This window comes from Loxodonta africana, chromosome 5 (genome assembly GCF_030014295.1).
Source record: "Loxodonta africana isolate mLoxAfr1 chromosome 5, mLoxAfr1.hap2, whole genome shotgun sequence".
NCBI lineage: Eukaryota > Metazoa > Chordata > Mammalia > Proboscidea > Elephantidae > Loxodonta > Loxodonta africana.
Window position 1 is genome coordinate 550,926 of NC_087346.1, and position 22,531 is coordinate 573,456.

The following is a 22,531-nucleotide window of genomic DNA, read 5'->3' on the forward strand; positions in this document are numbered from 1 at the left end:
CTCAGCAGCTACTCTTTTTGTTTTTGTCATTGTTGTAAATACATCTACCACACAGCTTTTGCCAATCCAAATTTTTACAGGTATATAACTTATTGACAGCAATTACATTAATCAGTTATGCAACCATACCGTTAATCAATGAGATTTTAAAGTTAGGTTATTTATTTGAAATCTTTCTTTTTTTAATGTAGGTGTTTATTGCTATACATTTCCCACTGAGCATGGCCTCTGCTGCATCTCATAAGTTTTGGCATGTTGTGCTTTCATTTTCATTTGACTTTTACTTCATTTCTCTTATTTCTTCAGTGATGTATTGTTTAATGACGTATTGTTTAATTTCCACATATTTGGGTTCCTTCCAGTTGTCCTTTTGTTAATTTCTAGTTTCATTCCATTGTGGTCACAAAAGATACTTTGTATGATTTCCATCTTTTTTTTTTTTTTTAATTGAAACTTGCATCGCGATCTATCCTGGAAAATGAACTATGTGCACTGCAGAAGAATCAATGGGTACTGTATGCCAGGTAGAGTGCTCTACACATGTCCATATAGCTGGTGTAGGTATTCTGGTGTTCAGATTCTCTATTTCCTTACTCATCTTCTTTCTAGATGCCCTGTCCATTATTGAAAGTGGTATAGAACTGTCTATTTCTCACTTGAATTCTGTCAGTATTTGGGGCTCTGGCGTTAAGTGCATTTACAACTGTTATATCTTCTTGATAAACTGACCCTTTTATCATTATATAATGCCCTTACTTGTCTCTTATAATAGATTTTTGACCAAAGGCTATTTTGTTTGAAATCAAAACAGTCACCCCAGCTCTCTTTTAATCACTATTTGCATGGAACTTTTTTTTTCCCCCAATTCTTGCACTTTCAACCTATTTGCCTCTTTGACTCTAAGATGTGTCTCTTATAGAAAGTATATGGAGAGTTTTTTTTTTTTTTTTAATCCATCTGCCACTCTCTGCCTTCCGAATGGAAAGTTTAATCCATTTATATATTTAAGGTAATTACCAATAAATAAGGACTTGCTTTTGTCCCTTTGCTATTTGTTTTTGTGCCTTATACCTTCTTTGTCCTTCAACTCCTCCAATACTGCCGTCACTTTTGTTTAGCTCAATTTTTCGGTAGTGAGCCACTTTGATTTCCTTCTCATTTTCTTTTGAGTATATCTTTTGGATCTTGTGTGTGTATGTGTGTGTGGTTACTCTGAGGATTACATTTGACATCTTAAATTCAGAACCTGGTTTAAACTGATACCAATTTAACTTCAGAAACACACAAAAACTCTGTTCCTATACTGCTCCTCCCAACCTTTATGCAGTTGTTATCATAAACTAATCTTTATACATTATGTGCCCAGTAACTGAAATTTATATTTTACATATTTGTCTTTTAGAATCATTTAGGAAATAATTACCAAAGTTAAAATGTAAAAATATTCTAAGACTCTAATACCATGGGCCCTTATATCTGCCCATCTGATTTCCTTTATTGGAAATCTTTCTTTTCTTCACACATCAAGTTATCATCTCCTGTCCTTTCAGTTCTATCTGAAGGGCTCCTTTAGCATTTCTTGTAATGCAGGTCTAGTCATGATGAACTCCCTCAGCTTCTGTTTATCTGGGTATCTCTTAATTTTGTCCTCATTCTTAAAGACAGTTTTGCCAGATATAGAAATCTTCATTGACAGTTCTTTTTTTTCAGCACTTTAAATATATCATTCCACTGCCTTCTTGCTCTCAAGTTTCTTGAGGAAAAATTAGCACTTAACTTTACTGAGGATTACTTGTATGTGACACCTCCATTCTCTCTTACTGCTTTCAGGATTTTCTATCTTTGGTTTTTTGAGTATTTGTTATGATGTGTCTCAGTGTGGATCTCTTTTGGTTTATCCTATCTGGAGTTTGTTGAGCTTCTTGGATTTGTCTTTTGCCAAATTTGGAAAGGTTTCTGCCTCTAGTTCTTCAAATATTCATTCTGTTCCTTTCTCTTGCTGCTTCTGGGAATCCCATGAGGCATATGACAGCTCACTTAGTGGTGTCCCACAGTTCCATTAGCCTTTGCTCAGCTGTACTGATGCTGTTTTCTTTTTGCTCTTCAGCCTCAATAATTTCAATTGCCTTATTCTCCAGTTCACTGATTCTTTTCTCTTCTAGCTCAAATCTGCTGCTGAGGCCTTCCACTGAATTTTTCATTTCAGTTGTATTTTTCAGCTCCACTAATTGTTTGGTTCCTTTTTACACTATCTTATTGATAGTCCCGTTTTATTTATTCATCATTGTTCTGGTTTCTTTTAGTTCTTTTCTGGTGTTTTCCTTTAGTTCGTTGAACATTTTAATACTGTTGTTTTAACATCTGCTAATCTGTCCACAATCTGGGCTTCCATAGAAACAATTCTTTCCCGTTGTCCTGTTCTTTTGAATGGGCCATCATTTTCAGTTTCTTTGTATGCCTTGTGCTTTTTCTGTTGAAGCTGGGTCTTTAAACTATTACAATGTATTTGCACTGAGCATGAGTGTGACTTTTCAATTCCTCCATATACACGGTACTTTTGTAAGCACTAATTTCTACAAGAAATTCTCAGGTAGTCACAGCCTTCCATCTTTGCTCACCACTCCCTCCCCCACCTTGTTTGAGTCCAATTCAGGTCAGACTAGAGCTTGCGTCCTTCAGGCAGCTCCCAGACAGATCAGAACAGACACACGGAACAGTCCACCAGCAAAGAATGCCATACTCACTCCAGAGCCAGAGATTGGGGCCTATCTTTGAGAAGGCAAGCCATGGTCCAACTCCACTGCAGCTGCCCATCTGCTACGCCACGAGGGTAAGGGATGGAAACAGTATAAAAACAAGTTTTCCTACTGTTTAAAAGTCATCTTTTTCTTTTTTCAATGTAGCTGCTGTAATCCTCCACCTACTTTTCAGAGTTCTTACAGGGCTGACATAGCTTTCTAGTTGCTTTTCTTGGTGCTCATGCAGGAACATCAGGATCTTAGACCTGCTCATGTAGTCACCTTCCCAGAAGTTTTTAAACTGTGTCTCTTATTGTGGGTCAACGGCATTCAAAAACCAAAGTTCCACACTTTCCTATCGTATATACTATTAACGTTTCTTTCTACAGTACCTTTAGTTATGGCAACTTCCTACCTCCAAGTGCAATGTGCTATTTTCTCCAGCTTTAACCATTTAAAACTTAAATTAAAGTAGGCATAATGGAAGGGCAAAAGGCTCAGGGTCTAGGCCAGGTTTTACTTTCTAGGACCTAAAGCAAATCACTTCATCTCTGGGCTTTAGATTCCTCATACCTTAGATAAAGAGACTGGACTAGATGATCTCTAATGCTTATTCCAGGTCTAATATTCTTTACTTTCATCACCTCCATGTCCCTATGTATTTATATTTAAGAAATACTGAACAAGACAATTCCAAATAAATTTTACTTTCTTAGTCTTTAAATTTATGTGGCATTACTTGGCAACTAACATTCTATAAATCTCAAAAGATTTGACCTGATAATCTGAAAGGTACATCCATGTTCACAATTTGAGAGTAAGCTGAAAAAAATGCCTTATATGCATAATTTATATAAAAAATAAGTGGAAAACCTGAAGTTTATGGATCCGTTCTTTAAAGATCTCCCTTAATAAGTTATAATTTATTTCAGAATGAAAAGCATTAAAATAAAATCTATTTGAATATATTTTAATGATATCATCATAAAATTATAAAAACAGCTAAAAATCTTTCCATATAATGAAACAGATTTTCTAAAAGACAAAGCAATTAAATGGCTGTATAATCAACTCGATGGCAAAAGATCTGGTTTTTACTGGACAAGCCTCTAGAATTTTTACTATGTTTCTATTCAGTTCTAGCCCAATTTATTTTTCTACGTGCAATAACTCCAAGTAGAGAAAACGAAAACTTACCTTGAGGAGTAGCTTTTCATGTTGCAGGTTATCGGAATCATATGGCTTTTTTCTCTCATTTTCAACATCTGCATAAAGCTGTTTATAACCAGATATCTGCAGTAAGCAAGCCTTCATGCAGATTTTAAAACTGAAAAAGATAAAATATTTTTATAAATCATATCGTATCACAATATAGGAATGCCTTCCACAGCTTGTGGTTTATATGTTCATTTAGAAAGCATTTCCTACCAACGAGAGCTAAGAGCCTCCTTAAACACAAAGCATTATACTCAGTATTTTATACTAAGGGATAAATCGTATTTTCTAATCACAATACAGCAATGCCTTCCACAGCCTGTGGTTCATGTGTCTATTTAAAAAGCATTTCTGGCCAATAAGCACCAAGAGCCTCCTTAAACACAAGGCATTATACTAATTATTACGTAAGATATGGTAAAACAGGGTCTAGAAAGAAGGCAAGACATGTAAGAATTGCAAACTTTGCAATTACAAGGATTTGTTCTCTTCTATTTTTCATGTTTTCTCTGTATAATTTCATATGCTCCAAATATTTATTGCCTGATATCACCAACAGACCTAATTTTCCAAATATATAATGGACAGCTACACGGCAGGTTATCTAAGTCCTCCCAAACACCACAGCTTATCTTCCCTGCAGAAACGTGCTCTTTCTAAAGACTCAATCTATTAATGACATCACTAATCAAGTCTGAACACTCAGAATTCTAATCCTTCAGACGATAAACTGTATAACAGGGAGCTCCTAAAAATTAAACACCTATGCTCATCAAAAGGTTTCACCAAAAGAGTAAAAAGAGAACCTACAGACTGGGAAAAATTTTTGGCTATGATGCATCCAACAAGGGTCTAATCTCTAAGATCTATAAACTATTTCAACACCTCGACAACAGAAACACAAATAATCCAATTAAGAGATGGGCAAAGGAGACATTCAGATGGCTAACAGACATATGAGGAAATTCTCTCGATTATAGAAATGCAAAACTACAACGAGATACCATTTCACCCTGATATTACTGGTATTATTCCAAAAAAAAAAAAAAAGCAACAGAAAATAACAAATGTTGGAGAGGTTGTGGGGAGATTAGAACTCTCATGCATTGCTGGTGGGAATATAAAATGGTACAACCACTATGGAAGACGATATGGTGCCTTCTTAAAAAGCCAGAAATAGAAGAACCATATGATTCTGCAATTCCACTCCTAGGAACATATCCTAGAGAAATAAGAGCTATCACATGAATAGACATATGCACACCCATGCTCACTGCAGCATTATTCACAATAGCAAAAAGATGGAAACAACCTAAAAGTCCATCACCACATGAATGGATAAAAAATTATGGTACATACACACAATGGAGTACTGCTGCAATGTGACGGATCCCTTTGGTGTGGCCTTTCTAGCCGTGGTCATGTAACTCCTACCCAAGTGATTGGGTGCAACTGTGTAAATAAGGCGACTGTGGCCTACCAAGGGGATTGGTCAGTTTTGCCTTAAAAGACAGCAAATTCGAGAGCAGAGAGAGGATTCCACCACCACCAAAGAAGAAGCGCCAGCGCGTCTTTTGGACCCAGGATCCCTGTGCCAAGAGACTCCTGGAACCAGGGAACTAAGACAAAGAGTTGTAACATGGAAGATGACAAGAAGTGGTGGCAGAGAAACAGCAGCAAGAGAGATCGGCAAGAGACAGCACAGTGGGCTTCCCGGCCCACAAGCAAGAAAGCTGAGTGCCTTTCGGCAGGAGGCTTGCTGAAGGGATAGGATGCTTCTGAGCACTTGGTAGAGCTAGGTCTACTGACCCACAGAGCTAGAGCTGAGTGCCTTAGGGCACTTATCGGCAGAGCTAAAAGGGCTTTGTAACACTTGCCTGAGCAGGGCAGAGGGTGAGGGACAGGGAGAGGCCTGCCTGGAACGGCATCTGGGGAGAGACTGTCCTGATGAACGAACTGTATCCTGAATGTTCCTGAACCTGAACTGTAACCTGTTTATTTCTCTATTAAGCTCCATAATCACGAGTCTTGTCTGTGAGTTCTCTGTGGAAATTGCAATGAATTATCAAGCCCAGCAGAGAAGCAGGGTGCAGCGGGAGGGATGGCTGGTGTCAGAAATGGTAAAGATGGCTGAGAGAGGAGGCAGGTCTGACCTCTACCTCACAGCAATCAGCCTTGGGCTATTGATCTTGATTGTCCTTCCTCCTTGTGAAGTTAGAGGAGGTCAGATGCTGCCCCAAGGCCGTTTTTACAACTATGCTACGATAAAGAACAATGAGGAATCCGTGAAACATCTCACAACATGGATGAATCTGGACAGCATTATGCTGAGTGAAGTCAGTCAGTCACAAAAGGACAAATATTACGTGAGACCACTACTATAAAAACTCAAGAAAAGGCTTACACACAGAATAAAACAACCTTTGATGGTTATAAGGGCGGGGAGGGGTGAGGAGGAGAAATCACAAACTAGATAGAAACAAGTGTTAACTTTGGTGAAGGAAAAGAAAACACATGATACAAGGGATGTCAGCACAACCTGACCAAGACGTATCATAGCAGCTTCCTAAACACATCTGAACACCTTGAGGGACTAAATCACTGAGGCTGAGGGCTGGGGACCTCTAGGTCAATTGGCATAACATAATTCATATAGAAAATGTTCTACATCCTACATTGGTGAATAGTGTCTGGGGTCTTAAAAGGTTGTGAGCAGCCAGCTAAAATATATCTATTGGTCCTAACCAGACAGGAACAAAGAAGATGGAAGAAAACCGAAGACACAGGGAAAATATTAGTCCAAAGGACTAATGGACCACATGAACTACAGGCTCCAGCAGCCTGAGCCCAGAAGAACTACATGGTGCCCGGCAACCACCACTGACACCTCTGATAGGGATCAAAATAGAAGATCCTAGACAGAGCAGGAGAAAAATGTAGAACAAAATTCAAATTCACACATACATAGAAAAGACCAGTCTTACTGGTATGACAGAGACGGGAGGAACCTCCAAGACTATGGCCCCCAGATACCCTGCTAACTCAGAAGTGAAGTCACTCCCAAAGTCCACTTTTCAAACAACAGGCCTATAAAACAAACAGTAACACATGTAAGCAACACGCTTCTTAGTTTAATCAAGTATACGAGACCAAATGAGCAACACTTGTCCAAAAACAAAGATGTGAAGGCAGGAAGGGACGGGAAAACTGGACGAACAGACATGGGAAACCCGGGGTGGAAGGGGTGAGAGTGCTGACAGATTGTAGGGAATGCCACCAATGTCACAAAACAATCTGTGTATAAATTTTTGAATGAGAAACTAATTTGTACTGTCAACTTTCAACTAAAGCACAATAAATTTTTTTTTTAATTATTTTTTGGGGAAAGGAAGACACAATGCTTATGGACATGGAGCTTCTAAGGGTGATGGAAAAATTCAGGAACAGTCAATGGCGATCGCTGAACAACATGTGGACATATTCAATGTCAATGAACTGTATATGTGAAGATTACTGAACTGGCAAATGTATTGCTACCTATATATTTACCACAATAAAAAAATTTTAAGGGAAAAAAAAAGAATTCTAATCCTCTTCTTCCTCCATCAACAATATATCCAGAAGGTCCCCAAGTTCTTATCCAATGTATCTCTGAAATCTCCCTCAAAACAATCCTCGTATCTTCATTTCCCCTGCTGTATATATGGCTTTGTTATCTGTTACCTAAATGGCTCAAGTGCTTAACTGTTCTATCTCTAGTCCCTCTACCAGCATTCCGCATCCCCAAATCCTGCTTCCATCTTCCGAAAATATTAATCCGATAATGTTGGCTTAAATAATGGAGAACATACTCTAAATCCCTCAGTATATCACTCAAGACTCTCTGCAATGTGTCTCCAATTTAACATTCTGTTCACCTCTCCAACCACTCCTCTGCACGTATTCAGTGCTCCAGGCACAAAGGACTCCCTACAGCTCCCAGATATTCATGTACTTCTATTTCTCTGCGCCTTCCTGGCACTGTTCTTCTATATGGAATGTCTTCCCCTATCCAATCACCAACGTCCAGCTCAAATGTCACCTTTTGTGGAACTACCCTTACAGTTCTTTCCCTGTTACAGCCAAAATAAATTGCTCCTTCCTCTATACTGACAGAGAAAAATGGTGAATGAGAAGAAATAAGTGCTAAATACTGTGTTAGTGTACTAGTGCTGAGACTACAGATATTAAATGAGTGAACACTCCTCTTCTTAAGGAACTTAAAATTTATTGCGGAAGAACAAGAGTAAATCCAAAGTACGATGTAACAGGTTAAATGCTATGCTACAGCGCTCTAAGTGAGGACAGAGCAAAGGCACCTAACTCAGACTAGAGGAGCCAGGCAGGACCTTCCTGGAGGAGAGAGGAGCTGACTTTTAAAGGACAAGAAGAACATAGTAGCTGAAGCTATTTATGTAATATTTTAATACATTTAATATTTATGTAATTTAATACAATGTTTTAAATTATATTAAAGAAGAGCAGTTGTACACAACTAGATACAGGTTTCAGTCCTGCTTTTATCACTAGTTGTGTAATATTGTACAAGTCACCTCATCTCTCTGGACTTTAATTCCTCATCAAGTGAAATGAGATGACTGAATTAGATGACCTCCACAACCTTTTGTGTTCCAAAGGTTCACAAATCTGTGTGATCTCTATAACTTACGAGGTACAAATGCCTAATAAAAAAGAATACTGTAAAAACAGCATACCTAGCATCCTTCTCAGGGTTGATATTCTTTTCCTTCATTATATCTTCTACACATTTGTCCACCTCGCTCTGTGTGACATGTGTAGCTTCCCGTAAAACCTATTGATGCGAAAGAGAAGTTGAATGAAAAATATCCCTTGTAGCTGAAAAAGAGTAGTCAATTTTGAGGCATGTGATCACCTTTACCATTCAGATATTAAACACAAATTTGTTTCAAATTTTCTCTAGGGCTAAAATTATGTAAATGTAAATATATTTTTTCATAAAAGAGAAGTAGCATGATGTATCTGATAACAACTTCCTTGATGAACAATCAAAAGGCTCTCGGTTAATGAGTTCTCAGCTAATGATCTGCTACACAGTATGATTATGAAGCAGACTTTTTTATAAAATACAAAGATTATATAACAAAAATATCTGTAGAAAAAATTAAAATGCAGAAATCAACAGGGCGCTGGTGGTGCAATGGTTAAGTGCTCGGCTGCTAACCAAAAGGTTTGGTAGTTCAAATCCACCCAGTGACTCCATGGGAGAGAGACCTGGCAATCTGCTTCCATAAAGATGACAGCCGAGAAAACCCTATGGGGTGGTTCTACTAGGTCACATGGGGTCGCTGAGTTGGAACTGACACCACGGCACCCAGCGACAACAATCCTACCACCAGAGATGGCCACTTGCAACAGATGAGTGTCCATTCTTTTGGTCTTTTTTCTATGTACATAAAACACAGAAAAAACATATGTCTATAAAAATCCACTGGATCCTCCCTTTCAACAAACAAGCAAGTTCACGCCTTCCTCACCCTTAAAAACTTTAACTCTTATCCCCCAGTAAGCTACCATCAAAATCCTCTCTGGTATCCTTTGTACTTCAGGCAAATTGAACTACTGTGTTATTTCCAATCACACCTGTAGTTATGCCTCTACTTATTTTGAGCCTTTCATCTGAAATGCTCCTTCACTCAGTCTCTAGACCTAAATCCTCCCCATTTTAAAAATCAGCTTAAAGGTCAGGTCCAAGAAAATTTCACCAATCTCATTTGAGTGGAAGTATCCTTCCTTCTCTTGAAAGCCCCATAATAATTCATCTGTAGCCTTTTTATGACTCTTATCACCATCTATATTATAGTTATTTATATATTAAGTCATAAATTCCTTAAGGACAGAGACTGTATCTGGTTCACCTTTTCCTATCCTGCATGTAATAGATAGTAGTTGACAAATGTTAAATGGATGGAAATATTCAACAGATAAAAATTTTAAGGACAACTTTTTCAGTAAAAGATATATAAAGCAACGCATAAAATTATTTAAAAGAAGGAAGGAAAAAGGGAGGCAGGCTCGCTCCTCAGAGAAAACTAAAAGCTAAAAAAAAAACAATCAAAGATTCTAACAATCAGTAAGGGTGCAGATATGGCCAACAAGGTCTAGTTTGTCAAGGCCTGGGATAATCTGGCTACAGGAAATGTCTTGAAGCTTAAACAACAGCAGAAGTAAAAGGGCTGCCTTCACCATGGGTGGAAATCCAAGAAACACGACTTGGTCAGTTTGGAGAATGCATATACTATTTCCAACAGAAACAAAGTATGGTCCCAGAACGGTCCCCCAAAGCACACTCATCTGTTAATACACTGGTTTTCAAAGAGTTGCTCCTGACCAGCAGGAGGAACAGCAGTTATTACTTGGCAATGTGTTAGAAGTGCAACCAGAGCGGAATCAGGAACTGTGGTGGTAGGGCCCAGTCATCTCTGTTTTAACAAGTCTCTGGGGATTCTGATGCATGTTCAAGTTTGAGAACACTGTTGTAATAGATCTGAAATACAGCACTTCTCCAAGTACATCTGCTACAATTTATGATGCTGTTTCTTTGGGAAAATGCATCCCAAGTTCCAGCTAAAGGAATTACGTAGGTAGATAAAATAAAATAAATTTTTAGAGCCAGCAACATGTTAGCTTTCTGGAACTCTGCATTTCATTTAAAATAAAAAGAATATCAGTCACTCTCTAAGTATTCTGAACACGTGAGTAGGACTCTGGATTCCACCCCAATATTCATTCGTGTGTATGAGTTATTCTTACACAGACCGTTTGTAAATAGAGGCTGTAACTAAATCAGTAAAGCAACATTTTTACAGGTAGCCCTCTGGAACATAAATGGCATATTTTGTTACTGGTGTAAATCAGTAACTCATATCAACATCACTAGGCAGCAGCAAGTCAATATTCTTTTACCTCGACTCACATTTTGCAACACGACCAGGCACACTCGTATATACATAAGTATACGTGAAATGTATAGAGATAGAAGAACACATACGTACATAACTGAGATTAAAACTTCAGAAAACAGTATTTAACCTCATGATGAACAATGTTTTTGAGTTATTTTCCATCCTGATCCTTTTGTTGTGGTTGTCGTTTTATACTGGTTTTGATCCACTACGGGATTTCACACAATGCTCTAGATGACCCACACTGTACCTCCGCCACACCAAACAAGCCATATACACAAAAAATGGTGAACTACTATAAGGAACTGACAGCATGTAGCAGCCTGAGTCACTTGGTCTGAATTTTTCACTCCCCTACAATTAAATTATCTCTCCACATGCCTACTATCATGGCCTTATGGGGGGCCCAGTGTCTTTCTCTACCCCTTGACTTGGGCTTGGCCATGTAACTTACTTTAGCCAATGGGATGTTAATGACTGTGGTGCAAGAAGACTTAAAATATGCCTGTGTGGTTGGGCCTGCCCTCCTTGTTCAGTGATCCACTGCGAGAGAAAAATTCCCCAGGTACCCATTATCCTCCAACCTGGGTCCAAGAATGAGACCACTGGAACAGACCTGAACTTGACCACAGCTTGAAGCAGAGCCCCTCCTGCAGGCCCACAGACACGTGTGCAAGAAATGATGTACTGCTAAATGCTCTTGATATTTTATCACAGTCTATTACATAGCAAAAGCTGACCAAAAAAAAAAAAGTGAGGTATGACTTACTTTGATTCAAATGGTACAAGACACAAGGTCCTTAGTAACTCTCCAAACTTATCTTTGTCTCATACAAGAACCTATCCTGAGGATACAGTCTAAGAGAAGGCTTTTCACAAGACCCTGCTTTCCCAAAACCAATCGACCCTTGAGATAAAATAACCAAGTAAAATCTCAGAACAAGACAAATTATTCAAATACCTTCTTTGTGTGAGAGTGGCACACAAATACACACACACACACACACAGAGAAAATTTTTAACAGCAATATTACTTCTCTAGAAGGAAAACTTTACTCAATACTCATCACAGCAAAGACTCTTCTATTATTATTGTTGTTGTCAGGTGCCGTCAAGTTGGATTACACTCATAGTGAACCTGTAGAACAGAACCACCCCGCAGGATTTCTCCAAGGAGTGCCCGGTGGATTTGAACTGGTGACCTTTCAGTTAGCAGCCAAGCTCTAAACCACTACGCCACCAGGGCTCCAACTCTTCTACTAGGACATTAAAAATAATTCATTCTAAAATTGAGGCATTCTTTTAAAGAAGAACTATCTCCAAATTAAGTTTTCTGGAATTATCATTATTATATAATCCTACCTTGTTCTTGGAAGACGTCAAGGAATTTTCTGAAATAAAAAAAAAAATTATCACTTAAATGTTGTATCTAAATTACTCCATATACAGACAGTAAAAACATCCAAAAAAAACCCAATCATAAATTACTTTAGTAGTTCCAGAAGATATAATTTTTACATAAATAAAATAGAATATAATTTAAAATTTTATTCTTACAGTATAGAGAACTAGATATTATTTTATAAACCTCAGTCAAACACAACATACCAGAGCTGAAGAGGTGAAAACCAAACCTGCTGCCATCAAGTCAATCCGGACTCATGGTTACCCCATATATCATAGCTGAACTGCTCCACAGAGTTTTTTGGCTATAATCTTAATGGAAGAAGATCACCAGGCCTTTCTTCCATAGGTTTGAACCACCAACCTTAGTTGAGGGCAAACCGTTGGCACCACCTAGGGACTTCAAAGAGGTAAAGCCAATCCAACTTCCCCCAGGTCATTGTGCAGACCCCAAACTGTCTACTCACCACCACAAATTCATTCGCGGCTGCCTCAGAATAGTTCAGGTCCCAGAACCTTATCTTAGGACTACAGTGAGAGTAATCTCGGCTACATTTTCTTCATTTGTTAACCTTATAGAGTACAGTAAGCATTTAGATTTGAGATACTAGCAACTAAATTATACAACAAAGGGACTTTAGATTATCTGGCCAATTGTCCTCTACCAGATAAATAATGAAATAGCCTCTCCATTTTTGGCTTTCACTTCAAGAATGACAAGAACATTTTCACTGTCTATTTAAAAAATTTTCTGACACATCTACTAAATATTCTCCTTTTCTTGGAAATTTAAAAAATTCAAGAAAATCCTTTTCCCACACAAAAAAAGCCTTAACATAGGGTCTTCCTCTGCACTACAAAACACCAACCAACACTGAATGCAGAGGCTTCTTATCAAAAGGCACTTTGTTCTGCCCAGTCAAAAGGGCAAATCAAAATATTAGGCAATGATTTGTCACCCACAAAGTTCTGAGAAAACTAGGAAAGTAATTAAACTTCGACCATCCAGCTGCCCTGAGGTTTACTCTCTCTTTATGCCTTACCATCCTTTCAGTATAGAGAACTAGATATTATTCCATAAACCTCAACATACCAGAGCCAAAGAGGTGAAAACCAAACCCACTGCTATTGAATCAATTCTGACTCATGGTGACCCCATATGTTATATGGTAGACCTGCTCCATAGGGCTTTTTTGGCAATAATCTCAATGGAAGCAGTATCAATGTTGTCTTGGAGACATCTTCCGATTGCCAATATTCTACCTTCTAAACCTTAGTTGAAGCACACCTATTCAATGCAAAAAGGAAATCTAGTTAATCTGTTGATTTTTCCATCTGAGACACTCAGCATGAGCTAAAGCAGTTGCTTGGTTCCCCTTATCATAGTCCAAGAAAAGTGACCTCAAACCACATTTCTCACTCATCTGTGCTCTCATTTAAAGCTGCATTTTTATTTAAGAACTGAGGACATGCTGGATTTTAGAGTAGCATTACTCTCTTACGTGGCTAAAATGTAAGCCACATAGGTACTTAATTTTTTCCTAGTAGCTACCTTAAAGACGATAAAAAAAAAACAGATAAAATTAATTTTATATTTAACCCCATGTATCCAAATTATTATCATTTCAACATATTGTGAATATAAACAATTGCTGAGGTATTTTCGCAATCTTTTTTTTCATATAGTCTCTGAAACCCAATGTATATTTTACAATTACATGCGTTTTAATTTAGGTGAGTCACACTTCAAGCGCCCAAAGCATATGGCTAGTGACTCCCATATTGGACTATGTGCACTGAGTCTAATAAGCTTACCTAGGGACCACTGGATACCTACTGTTCTTCCATAAATAACAGTAAGAAATTAAAAGACTAATGAAGGATCTTGACTATAAAAATGAATCTAAATCCAAACACTCACTCTTTATCATTTGAGTGAAAATTTCAAAGGGATTATACAAGCATAGAGATTTTCTCTAGAAAAGAGCCTGTGATCAAAGCAACAACTGATAAACTTAAGAAGACATAGAAGATAACCATTTGCACATATGGGGAATCAACTACTAATCAGTTTCTTTTTCTATAAATTTATACATTTTTAGAGCTGAAAGGACTCAAAGCTGGATTTCAAAGTTTATGAAACGGAGTTAATGTGACTTCATCAGGATACACAAGAAATACGTATGTCACTGCAATTTTTGAGAAAAAATATTCATTTGGAGCTAAAATTTTATTAGTTTTTAAAATTTCTTTTTCAAATAACATTACCTATCCTGTGTGTCCTCTGTGCACCTACATAGGTATCAAAAATTCGTTGCAATTCACACTTTCCAGTCATCTGTCGTAAAATCCATTTCATCCAATACCGAAAAAAGTTTCCATAGAAGAACTCCCACAAAGAAATAAACATGTTTTCTGGAGAAGGAAATACATGACAAGCTTAATGATTTTACACTGAATTAAAAAGTCACAACTATTATTATTCCATTGTGTCCATTTTGTGCTAGTGCTTACTTAAGCATCTAAGAAAACAATGACAGTGATAATTTACACCGCAGAGATGAGTGAAAATGACGGCTGGCCAGTCAATTTATCATTTAAAAATATTAACTGTAGAAATCAAAACAATTTACTACCTTAGAGTCAATCTACTCGAGTTAAAAGAACGACTGCAGAACGGTCCACACTTTTTGTTAAATAATTGTACTTCATATGTTTCCCACTTTCTCAGTCTTGGAAAACTGGGTCCCAACAGTTCAAAAACAAGAGGACCCCAACTAAGCGATGATTAAATAAAATATACCAAACATCGGAATTGTTTTTATAAAGAAAAAGCTCTCCTCAACCCGTATGGGTAATTCCCGTTACATCATTTGTGCCAGTCAAGTGATGCCAGCAAATAACAACCCTACATATGGCTTACGAATTGAAGTTTGCACGTTTAACCCGGAGTAGATCACACCCTGGGCAATTCTTGATTTTTCATTTCAAAAAGTGAAAGGCAGAAATACTAAGTCAAAAATCTGTAACCTCAAAAAAACTGATTCTTTATGTCATACGAAAATCCTTGTTCCCAAATGAAGAAGGCGGGGTGGGATGGGGGAGGGGAGTGCAAGTGAGGAAAAGAGACTTCAGAACAAACAGAGCTGGCCATCTCCCTCCTGCCTCACACGTGCCCGCTGACACACCGTGTCTGGACTAGGGCCTCAGGCTGGCCAGTTCGAAACCCCAGCAGATCAGCGCAGAAACAGCGCACCTTAGAGGTGGGCTTTACTGTTTCTTTAAAATGAACCCATCTGGTCCGCGCTCATCGCCACAAAAGCATCAGAACTACCACTCAGAGGCAACGGCTTCCTCGCGGCGCCCGAGCCCCCCGGCCCCCTCCCGGAGCAGGCCAGGCTCGGCCTGGGCAGCGGCTCGCGAGCGGGAGGAAGCGGACGGCACAAAGCTTCGGCTGCCCCGGGGCCCGCCGACGCCCCGCCGGGGCCCGCCGACGCCCCGCCGGACTCCGCCGGGCTCGCGCGGTCGGTACAGAAGCAGCGCAGGCTGAGGGGAGGAAAAAGAAAAGCAGCCACCTCACAAAACGGAAGAACTAGGGGGAGCTGGAGCTGCCTCGGTTTGCTCAATGGGGAATCTTGCCTTTACCGCCAACAGCGGAAGCGAGGATACCCGCGGAGCGCTCCCTGCAAGCACCGCGACCCGGAAGTCAGAGAGCAAAGCCGCGGGACCGCTTTTCCCGGGCCTCTGCCCGCCCCCTGCACCTCCAGCCTCCTCCGATTGGTCCGTGCCCCACCTATCGCTAACGCCAGAAGGAGGTCGGACAAAAGTTGCCCAGGCGCGCGTGCTCGGATTCTAGGGACGCCCGACGGTTTCCCTGGCAACGGCAGCCGGGCTGCACACCCGGCCCTAAAGGCTACTATTTACTGGCGCTGCTCTTGAGACATTTCGCACTGTACACCTCTTACCGTTTAAGTTGAAACCGTCTGCTGCTCCTAGGCTCCAAGTCCAGAAGAAGGAGCGTCCTTTTCGTAATTTTTATAGAGTCAAGGTTACAAAAGCGCTTTCTATGAAGTAATTATTATTAGTTCAACCAGAAACGCAGAAAACTTTGAGAGTATAGTTACGCGTATGACTTACCAAGATGCTCAATCCACGCGGCTAAAATTAAGAGCCTAGCCCAGTCCGTGAAGTTTCTAAAAATAATTTGGGCTAGGCCAGTAGAGGTATTCTACAAACAGTAAAGAATAAATTACTCTCCGTCCAGGATCCTACCAATAAAAAGACGACACAACACCTTGTGGGGTTATTTGGAATCTAGTAAACATATCGTATTTGGGGATCTTATAAATCTAAATACATGAAGCCACTAATAAAAATTTTGATTTCAGTAGAGTCCTGAGCAATAGCAACCTTTGGAAACTACACTGGGCTACAACAAGCTATGAAAAATCCGTAATGGGCAGAGACCCAAGTGTGCTACTGGGACCATATGATTCTAACACATATAGACAAGATTTTAGAAGTTTCTGACACTAGAATTAATGCCAATTTTTTTTTAGAGGTTTTACTGAAATATAATACTGCCACCTCGTGGCTGCCGCTGGGATTTTTTTTTTTTTTTTTTTTTTTTTTACTCAAAAACTGGGAACGATGGGGCTGGAGAGCCGGTTTGCCAGCAGGCTATTGGGCTCTAGTGAAAACAGTCCCCATAACTTAAGAGCATCAAATTGTATTAAGACCTGAAATACCTATTATATCATGGTTGTAATAAAGAGGAAGCTGTACAACAAAACTCTCAAAATGGAATTCATGTCATGGGAGCGTTTTGGGGGAGTTACAAAACATGCCTGAGAAGGTAGCATCTTTTGCTTTAGGACTAATTTTAGAACTCCCAAGAAGCAGTTCATTTCTGTTGCTGAACGATCTAAATCTCACGACTTTCTTTCAATCAAAATAAAACAAGTTTCTTGCTTCATCCATGAGAGTTCCCTTGTAGTAGGTTGAGACCCATTGTAACAGTCTGCTGCTTTTCGCCTGTGGACAGTAAAAATGGAGTCATATAAGGTAAGTTCACACAATGGGCTGAGTTGAGAGCAGTACATGTGACGTGGAAGAAGAACTTAGTTCTTTACTTCAAGGGGATGTCTGGATATTTACAAAGTCACAGGCAATAACCAGTGGCCTAACTGTAATCAGGAAAATGAGAACTTTGATAAATGAATATTGAGAATACCCCAGTGCAGGGGATGTAGTTGTAGAGGGTCCTATGGGACCTCCATGGAAGATTATAGATTCTCGCAATGAGAATCAAGTTGACTCAACAGGAGACAAGAATGTGAGGCTGATTTCCTGCCATCCTCTAGAAGTAGCTCCGTGTCTAATTTGAGTGGGTACAGTGATGCCAAAACTAGAGGATCAGTGAAAAACTACAAGATGGATTGACACTGACTGCAACAATGGGCTCAAACAACAGCGATTGTGAGGATGGCGCAGGACCGGACAGTGTTTTGTTCTGTTGTACGTAGGGCTGCTATGAGTTGGAACCGACTCAACAGCACCTAACACAGTGGTGCCAAAGCCATGAAATAATGGGTGCAATAATGATGTATTCCACTTGCCTCTAAGCTAAGCCATTAATATGGTAATAGACTGTTGAATGCTAACAACAAAAAAAAAAGTAGTCATTTAAAGATGGCATTTGGAAGACCCAAGGCTCTCAGGGACTGGTGAAACTTCAGTTAGTCTATATCTTTTGGGCACCAGGGTCAGGACATGTGGGCCAGTGAATGATATCCCTTGTAGCCTCCAAGGGATCTAAATAAGTTTGACAGTTATTCCGTCTTGGGCTTTACTTACTCTGTAACTGACGCTAAAGCCACAAATATTATCAGGGCTTAGAATAATTTTTTTTTTTTAGAACAATGTGTTATATAACAGTTTGGTTTCCCATTATAAATCTCACTGGACCAAAAAATTCATTATATATGGCTAATGTGCAGACATGAGGCAAAAAAAAAAAAAACAACCCAACATGATATAAACAATATTCCTTACCACCTGCATAAACCAAAACCAAACCAAATCCATTGCTGTCGAGTCAATTCTGACTCATAGTGACCCTACAGGACAGAGTAGAACTGCCCCATAGGGTTTCCAAGGAGTGCCTGCTGGATTTGAACTCCTGAGCTCTTAACCACTATGCCACCAGGGTCTCCACCACCTACATAAAAATTAATACTGGGACGGGTATCTGAATGAATAAAATAACTTTCGTATAATATGTATGAAGATAATGGCCAGCTGTAGCCAAACCAAAAACCAAACCCAGTGCCGTCGAGTCGATTCTGACTCATAGTGACCCTATAGGACAAAGTAGAACTGCCCCATAGAGTTTCCAAGGAGTGCCTGGCGGATTCGAACTCCCGATCCTTTGGTTAGCAGCCGTAGCACTTAACACCACCAGGGTTTCCATGGCCAGCTGTACTACTCTTTAATTAGAGACAGAGAAGTAATTGGCTGCAGTTATATTAAGTCCTGTTCAGGTCACCTCGTTGCACTTCAGGGCCATTCACGCCCTGTCGTTGTTAAGTGCCATGAAGTCAATTCCAACTCAGCGAAGCCCTGTGAAGCAGTAGAACTACTCCGCAGGGTTTCTCGGCTATAATCACAGGTTTCCCACATAGCTACTGGGTGGGCTGGAATCTCCAACCGTTCAGTTAGTAGCTGAGCATTTATCTGTCGCACTACCAGGCTTCCTGTTCACACCATAGTCTAACTGATTTGTGCCCTCTGGAATAAGGCAATTGTCTTAGTTATCTAGTGCTGCTATAACAGAAATAGCACAAGTGGATGGCTTTAAACAAAGAGAAGTTTATTCTCTCACAGTCTAGTAGTCTGGAAGTCCAAATTCAGGGTGTCAGCTGCGGAGGAAGGCTTTCTGTCTCTGTCGGATCTGGAGGAAGGTCCTTGTCATCAATCCTCCCCCGGTGGAGAAGCTTCTCAGTACAGGGGCTCCAGGTCCAAAGGATAAGCTATGCTCCTGGTGCTTCTTTCTTGGTGGCGTGAGGTTCTCATGTCTCTCTGATGGCTTCTCTCTTTTACATCTCAAAAAAATTGGCTTAAGACACAATCTTATCTCGTAGATCCCATCGACATAACCACTGCCGATCCATCTCATTAATGTCATAGTGACAGAATTTACAACAGATAGGAAAATCACACTGGATGACAAAAGGGTGGACAATCACACAATACTGGGAATCATGGCCTAGCCAAGTTGACGGATATTTTGGGGGGACACAATTCAATCCATGACAGCAATGAACAAAGTGCATAGCCTTCTGCAGCAGCTTCAGTCCTGCCTGACACTAGTTACCAAATCTTAACCTTCTTCTTTCTTCACATGTTCCACTTACCTCCTGCTACATGTTGGTGTTGTTAGGTGCCTTCGAATCGGTTCTGACACATAGCTATGTTCAACAGAATAAAACACTGTCCGGCCCTGCACCATCCTCACAATTATTGCTATGTTTGAGGCCATCATTGCAGGCACTGTGTCAATCTGACTCGTTGAAAGTCTTTCTCTTTTTCACTGACCCTTCACCTCACCAAGCATGATGTCCTTCTCCAGGAACTGGTCTTTCTTGATCACATATCCCAAGTATGTGAGACATTCTCACCATCCTCACTTCCAAGGAGCATTCTGGCTGTATTTCTTCCAAGACAGACTTGTTCGTTCTTCTAGTAGTCCATGGTATTTTTGATATTCTTTGCCAACACCATAATTCAAAGGCATCAATTCTTTTTCTGTCTTTTTTATTCATTGTTCAGTTTTTGCATGCATATGAGACAATTGAAAAGACCATGGCTTGGGTCACCCACATCTTAGTCCTCAAAGTGACATCTTTGCTTTTCAACACTTTAAAGAGAACTTTTGCAGCAAATTTGCCCAATACAATACATCATTTAATTTCTTGACAGCTGCTTCCATGGGCGTTGATGGTGGACCCAAGTAAAATGAAATCCTAGGCAACTTCATTGCTACATAAGAGTGACTTAAAACAACAGTAATTTATTTTGCTCCTGAATCTAAAATTTAGGCACAGTCAGCAGAAGCATATACTCTCTGCTCCTTTTCTATTGAAACTTTAATTTGGTAACCTATGCGGCTTCTTAGTTCTCATTAGAACCAGGACTGTGCCCAGATTCGAGCCGCCTGCTGCAAAGCCAATACTGAGACAGGAGGAGGTAAGCAGCAAAAGGGCTTTATTGAATACTGTGTTCAAGAGACAGAGGGTTCCCCAAATTCTGTCTGCCCCAAAAGGGCTAACTGGAGGGTTATATAGGGAGAGGGTCAGGGTTTAGAGATTTCCAGGAATGTTGATTCTTCTTTGAGGTGGACATAATGACCAAGTGGCCTTTTGTTGACATCTAGCAGGTCTCTTATCGCCATCCTGGTTTTGGTCGCAAGATGGGTCCGGACTTTACTCAGTTATCTCGGGTCCTGAAGGTATTGCTCATTGTCTTGTCCTCTGGTTTAATCAACAACAAAAATCTCGATTACCTTGTTTTTCTACAGAGGAACTTGTTTTTCTACAAAGGAACAATCATGAGACAGATTCCAGAGCAAGTAATCGAAATTTTCAATGGCTAAATATTTAATCACAGCGAAAATGTATTCTCTTATTTTGATACTGAAACGCTAAAGAAAGTGTATTTACTCTACTTCAACCTTGTCCCATTGCTCCGAGGAACTGCTGAGGCTTCAGCTGGCCCACATAATGCTTTTGTGTGAATTAGTAAAAGGTGCACTCCTTACTCTGAGCAGACACCGTCTTGTGCCAGACCGCACTTGGAGCAGTGCTGAGTATCAGCCCCCACCTAAGCCCACGGCAGGGCGCCTGTGATAGTAGGACACAATTCACACCCACACTCAGCAATCCTGGGGCCTGGAGCCTTATTTCAGAATAATAATCTTGCTGGTAGTTGTTTTTGTTTATTTGTTTGTTCCTGCACTTACTTGGACCTCCAAGTTGCCTCTTATTTCTAGATTTCTTGTTACTGTCTTCTACTCACCTGCTGGAGCCCTGGTGGCACAGTGGTTAAGAGCTCAGCTGCTAACCAAAGGTCAGCAGTTTGAATCCACCAGGCGATCCTTGGAAACCCTATGGGGCAGTTCTATTCTGTCCTGTGGGGTCACTATGAGTCAGAATTGACTCCACGGCAATGGGTACTCACCTGCTCCAAGGGTACCTGTATTAGTCAGGACTCTTTCAGTTACAAGTGATAAGAACCCCAGGTCAAACAAATTTAATTAAAAGAAATGTGTTGTAACTAAAATGACTGGAGATTAATACATTAATAATGACTGGCTTGACTCTATTAGGTAGGTAATTAAATGAAATCCTCTTAGCTCTCCTGTCATATGAATTGGTTTTATTCTTAGGCAAGATTCCCTTGCCTGAGAACTTGCCCAAGAATATTCATCTTTAGCCTGACAATTCCTAATGGCACAATGGCCCTAGGAACTCCAGATCTTGATTAAAATGTCTCATAATTGAGTCTCAGTTCACCAACTCGAGTTGTCAAGTGATGATTCCTGAACTATCCTCTGTGCAGGGTCATAGAACATGACGATTGGTCAGGGCTGTGTCGTATGTAAACCCTTATCACGTATCCTAAGAGTTGAGGGGATTGGTTCCTATATCAGCTATCTACTGCTGCAAAGCAAACCATTTCTTATTCTGTGGAGATAATGATTTGTTATTTCTTATGATTCTGTAGGTCAGCTGGGTTCACCTGGGCAGTTCTTCTGGTTTCACTTGGGATGTTTCACACAAGTATATTCAGCTAGGAACTTGGCCAGAGCTGGAATGTCCAAGATGGCTTCTCACCCTAGTGCTCCTCTCCACGCAGCTTCTAATCATTCAGTAGTCTGGCCTCAAGTTCCTTACAACCTGGTGGTTGGCCTCCAAGAGGCAGGAGGCAATAGTTGTCAGTCCCCTTAAAGCCTGGCTCAGAAGTCCTAAAACATTTCTTCTGCTGCTTTCTATTGATCAAAACAAGTTATCAGGCCAGCCCAGAGACTCCACTTCCTCATGTGAGGGAACGGCATGCATAGATGAAAAGAAGTATCAGCTTGCTACCGCAGTTTGCCAAGGGAAATCAAAGTGCCGTTACCCTGAGAAGGAC

General features: G+C 40.0%; 1 protein-coding gene across 4 annotated transcripts in view; it reads right to left on the minus strand.

The window, feature by feature from the left end:
* The window catches only part of ELMOD2 (ELMO domain containing 2), a 43,587-nt gene extending 27,529 nt beyond the window's left edge, over positions 1-16,058 (minus strand). Inside the window, exons 1-6 of one of the 4 annotated variants that reach the window (XM_023548708.2) lie at positions 15,916-16,058; positions 14,609-14,755; positions 12,299-12,327; positions 8,708-8,805; positions 3,936-4,065; positions 2,745-2,814 (exon numbers count right to left, since the gene is read on the minus strand). In XM_023548708.2, coding sequence (XP_023404476.1) covers positions 2,745-2,814; positions 3,936-4,065; positions 8,708-8,805; positions 12,299-12,327; positions 14,609-14,750 — 469 coding nt within the window. In that variant the 5' untranslated portion in view covers positions 14,751-14,755; positions 15,916-16,058. Of the gene's footprint in view, positions 1-2,744; positions 2,818-3,935; positions 4,066-8,707; positions 8,806-12,298; positions 12,328-14,608; positions 14,756-15,915 lie in introns of all 4 variants that reach the window. The other 3 variants (XM_023548707.2, XM_010590574.3, XM_003410446.4) reach the window with 3 other exon arrangements.
* Between the last annotated feature and the right edge of the window lie 6,473 nt (positions 16,059-22,531).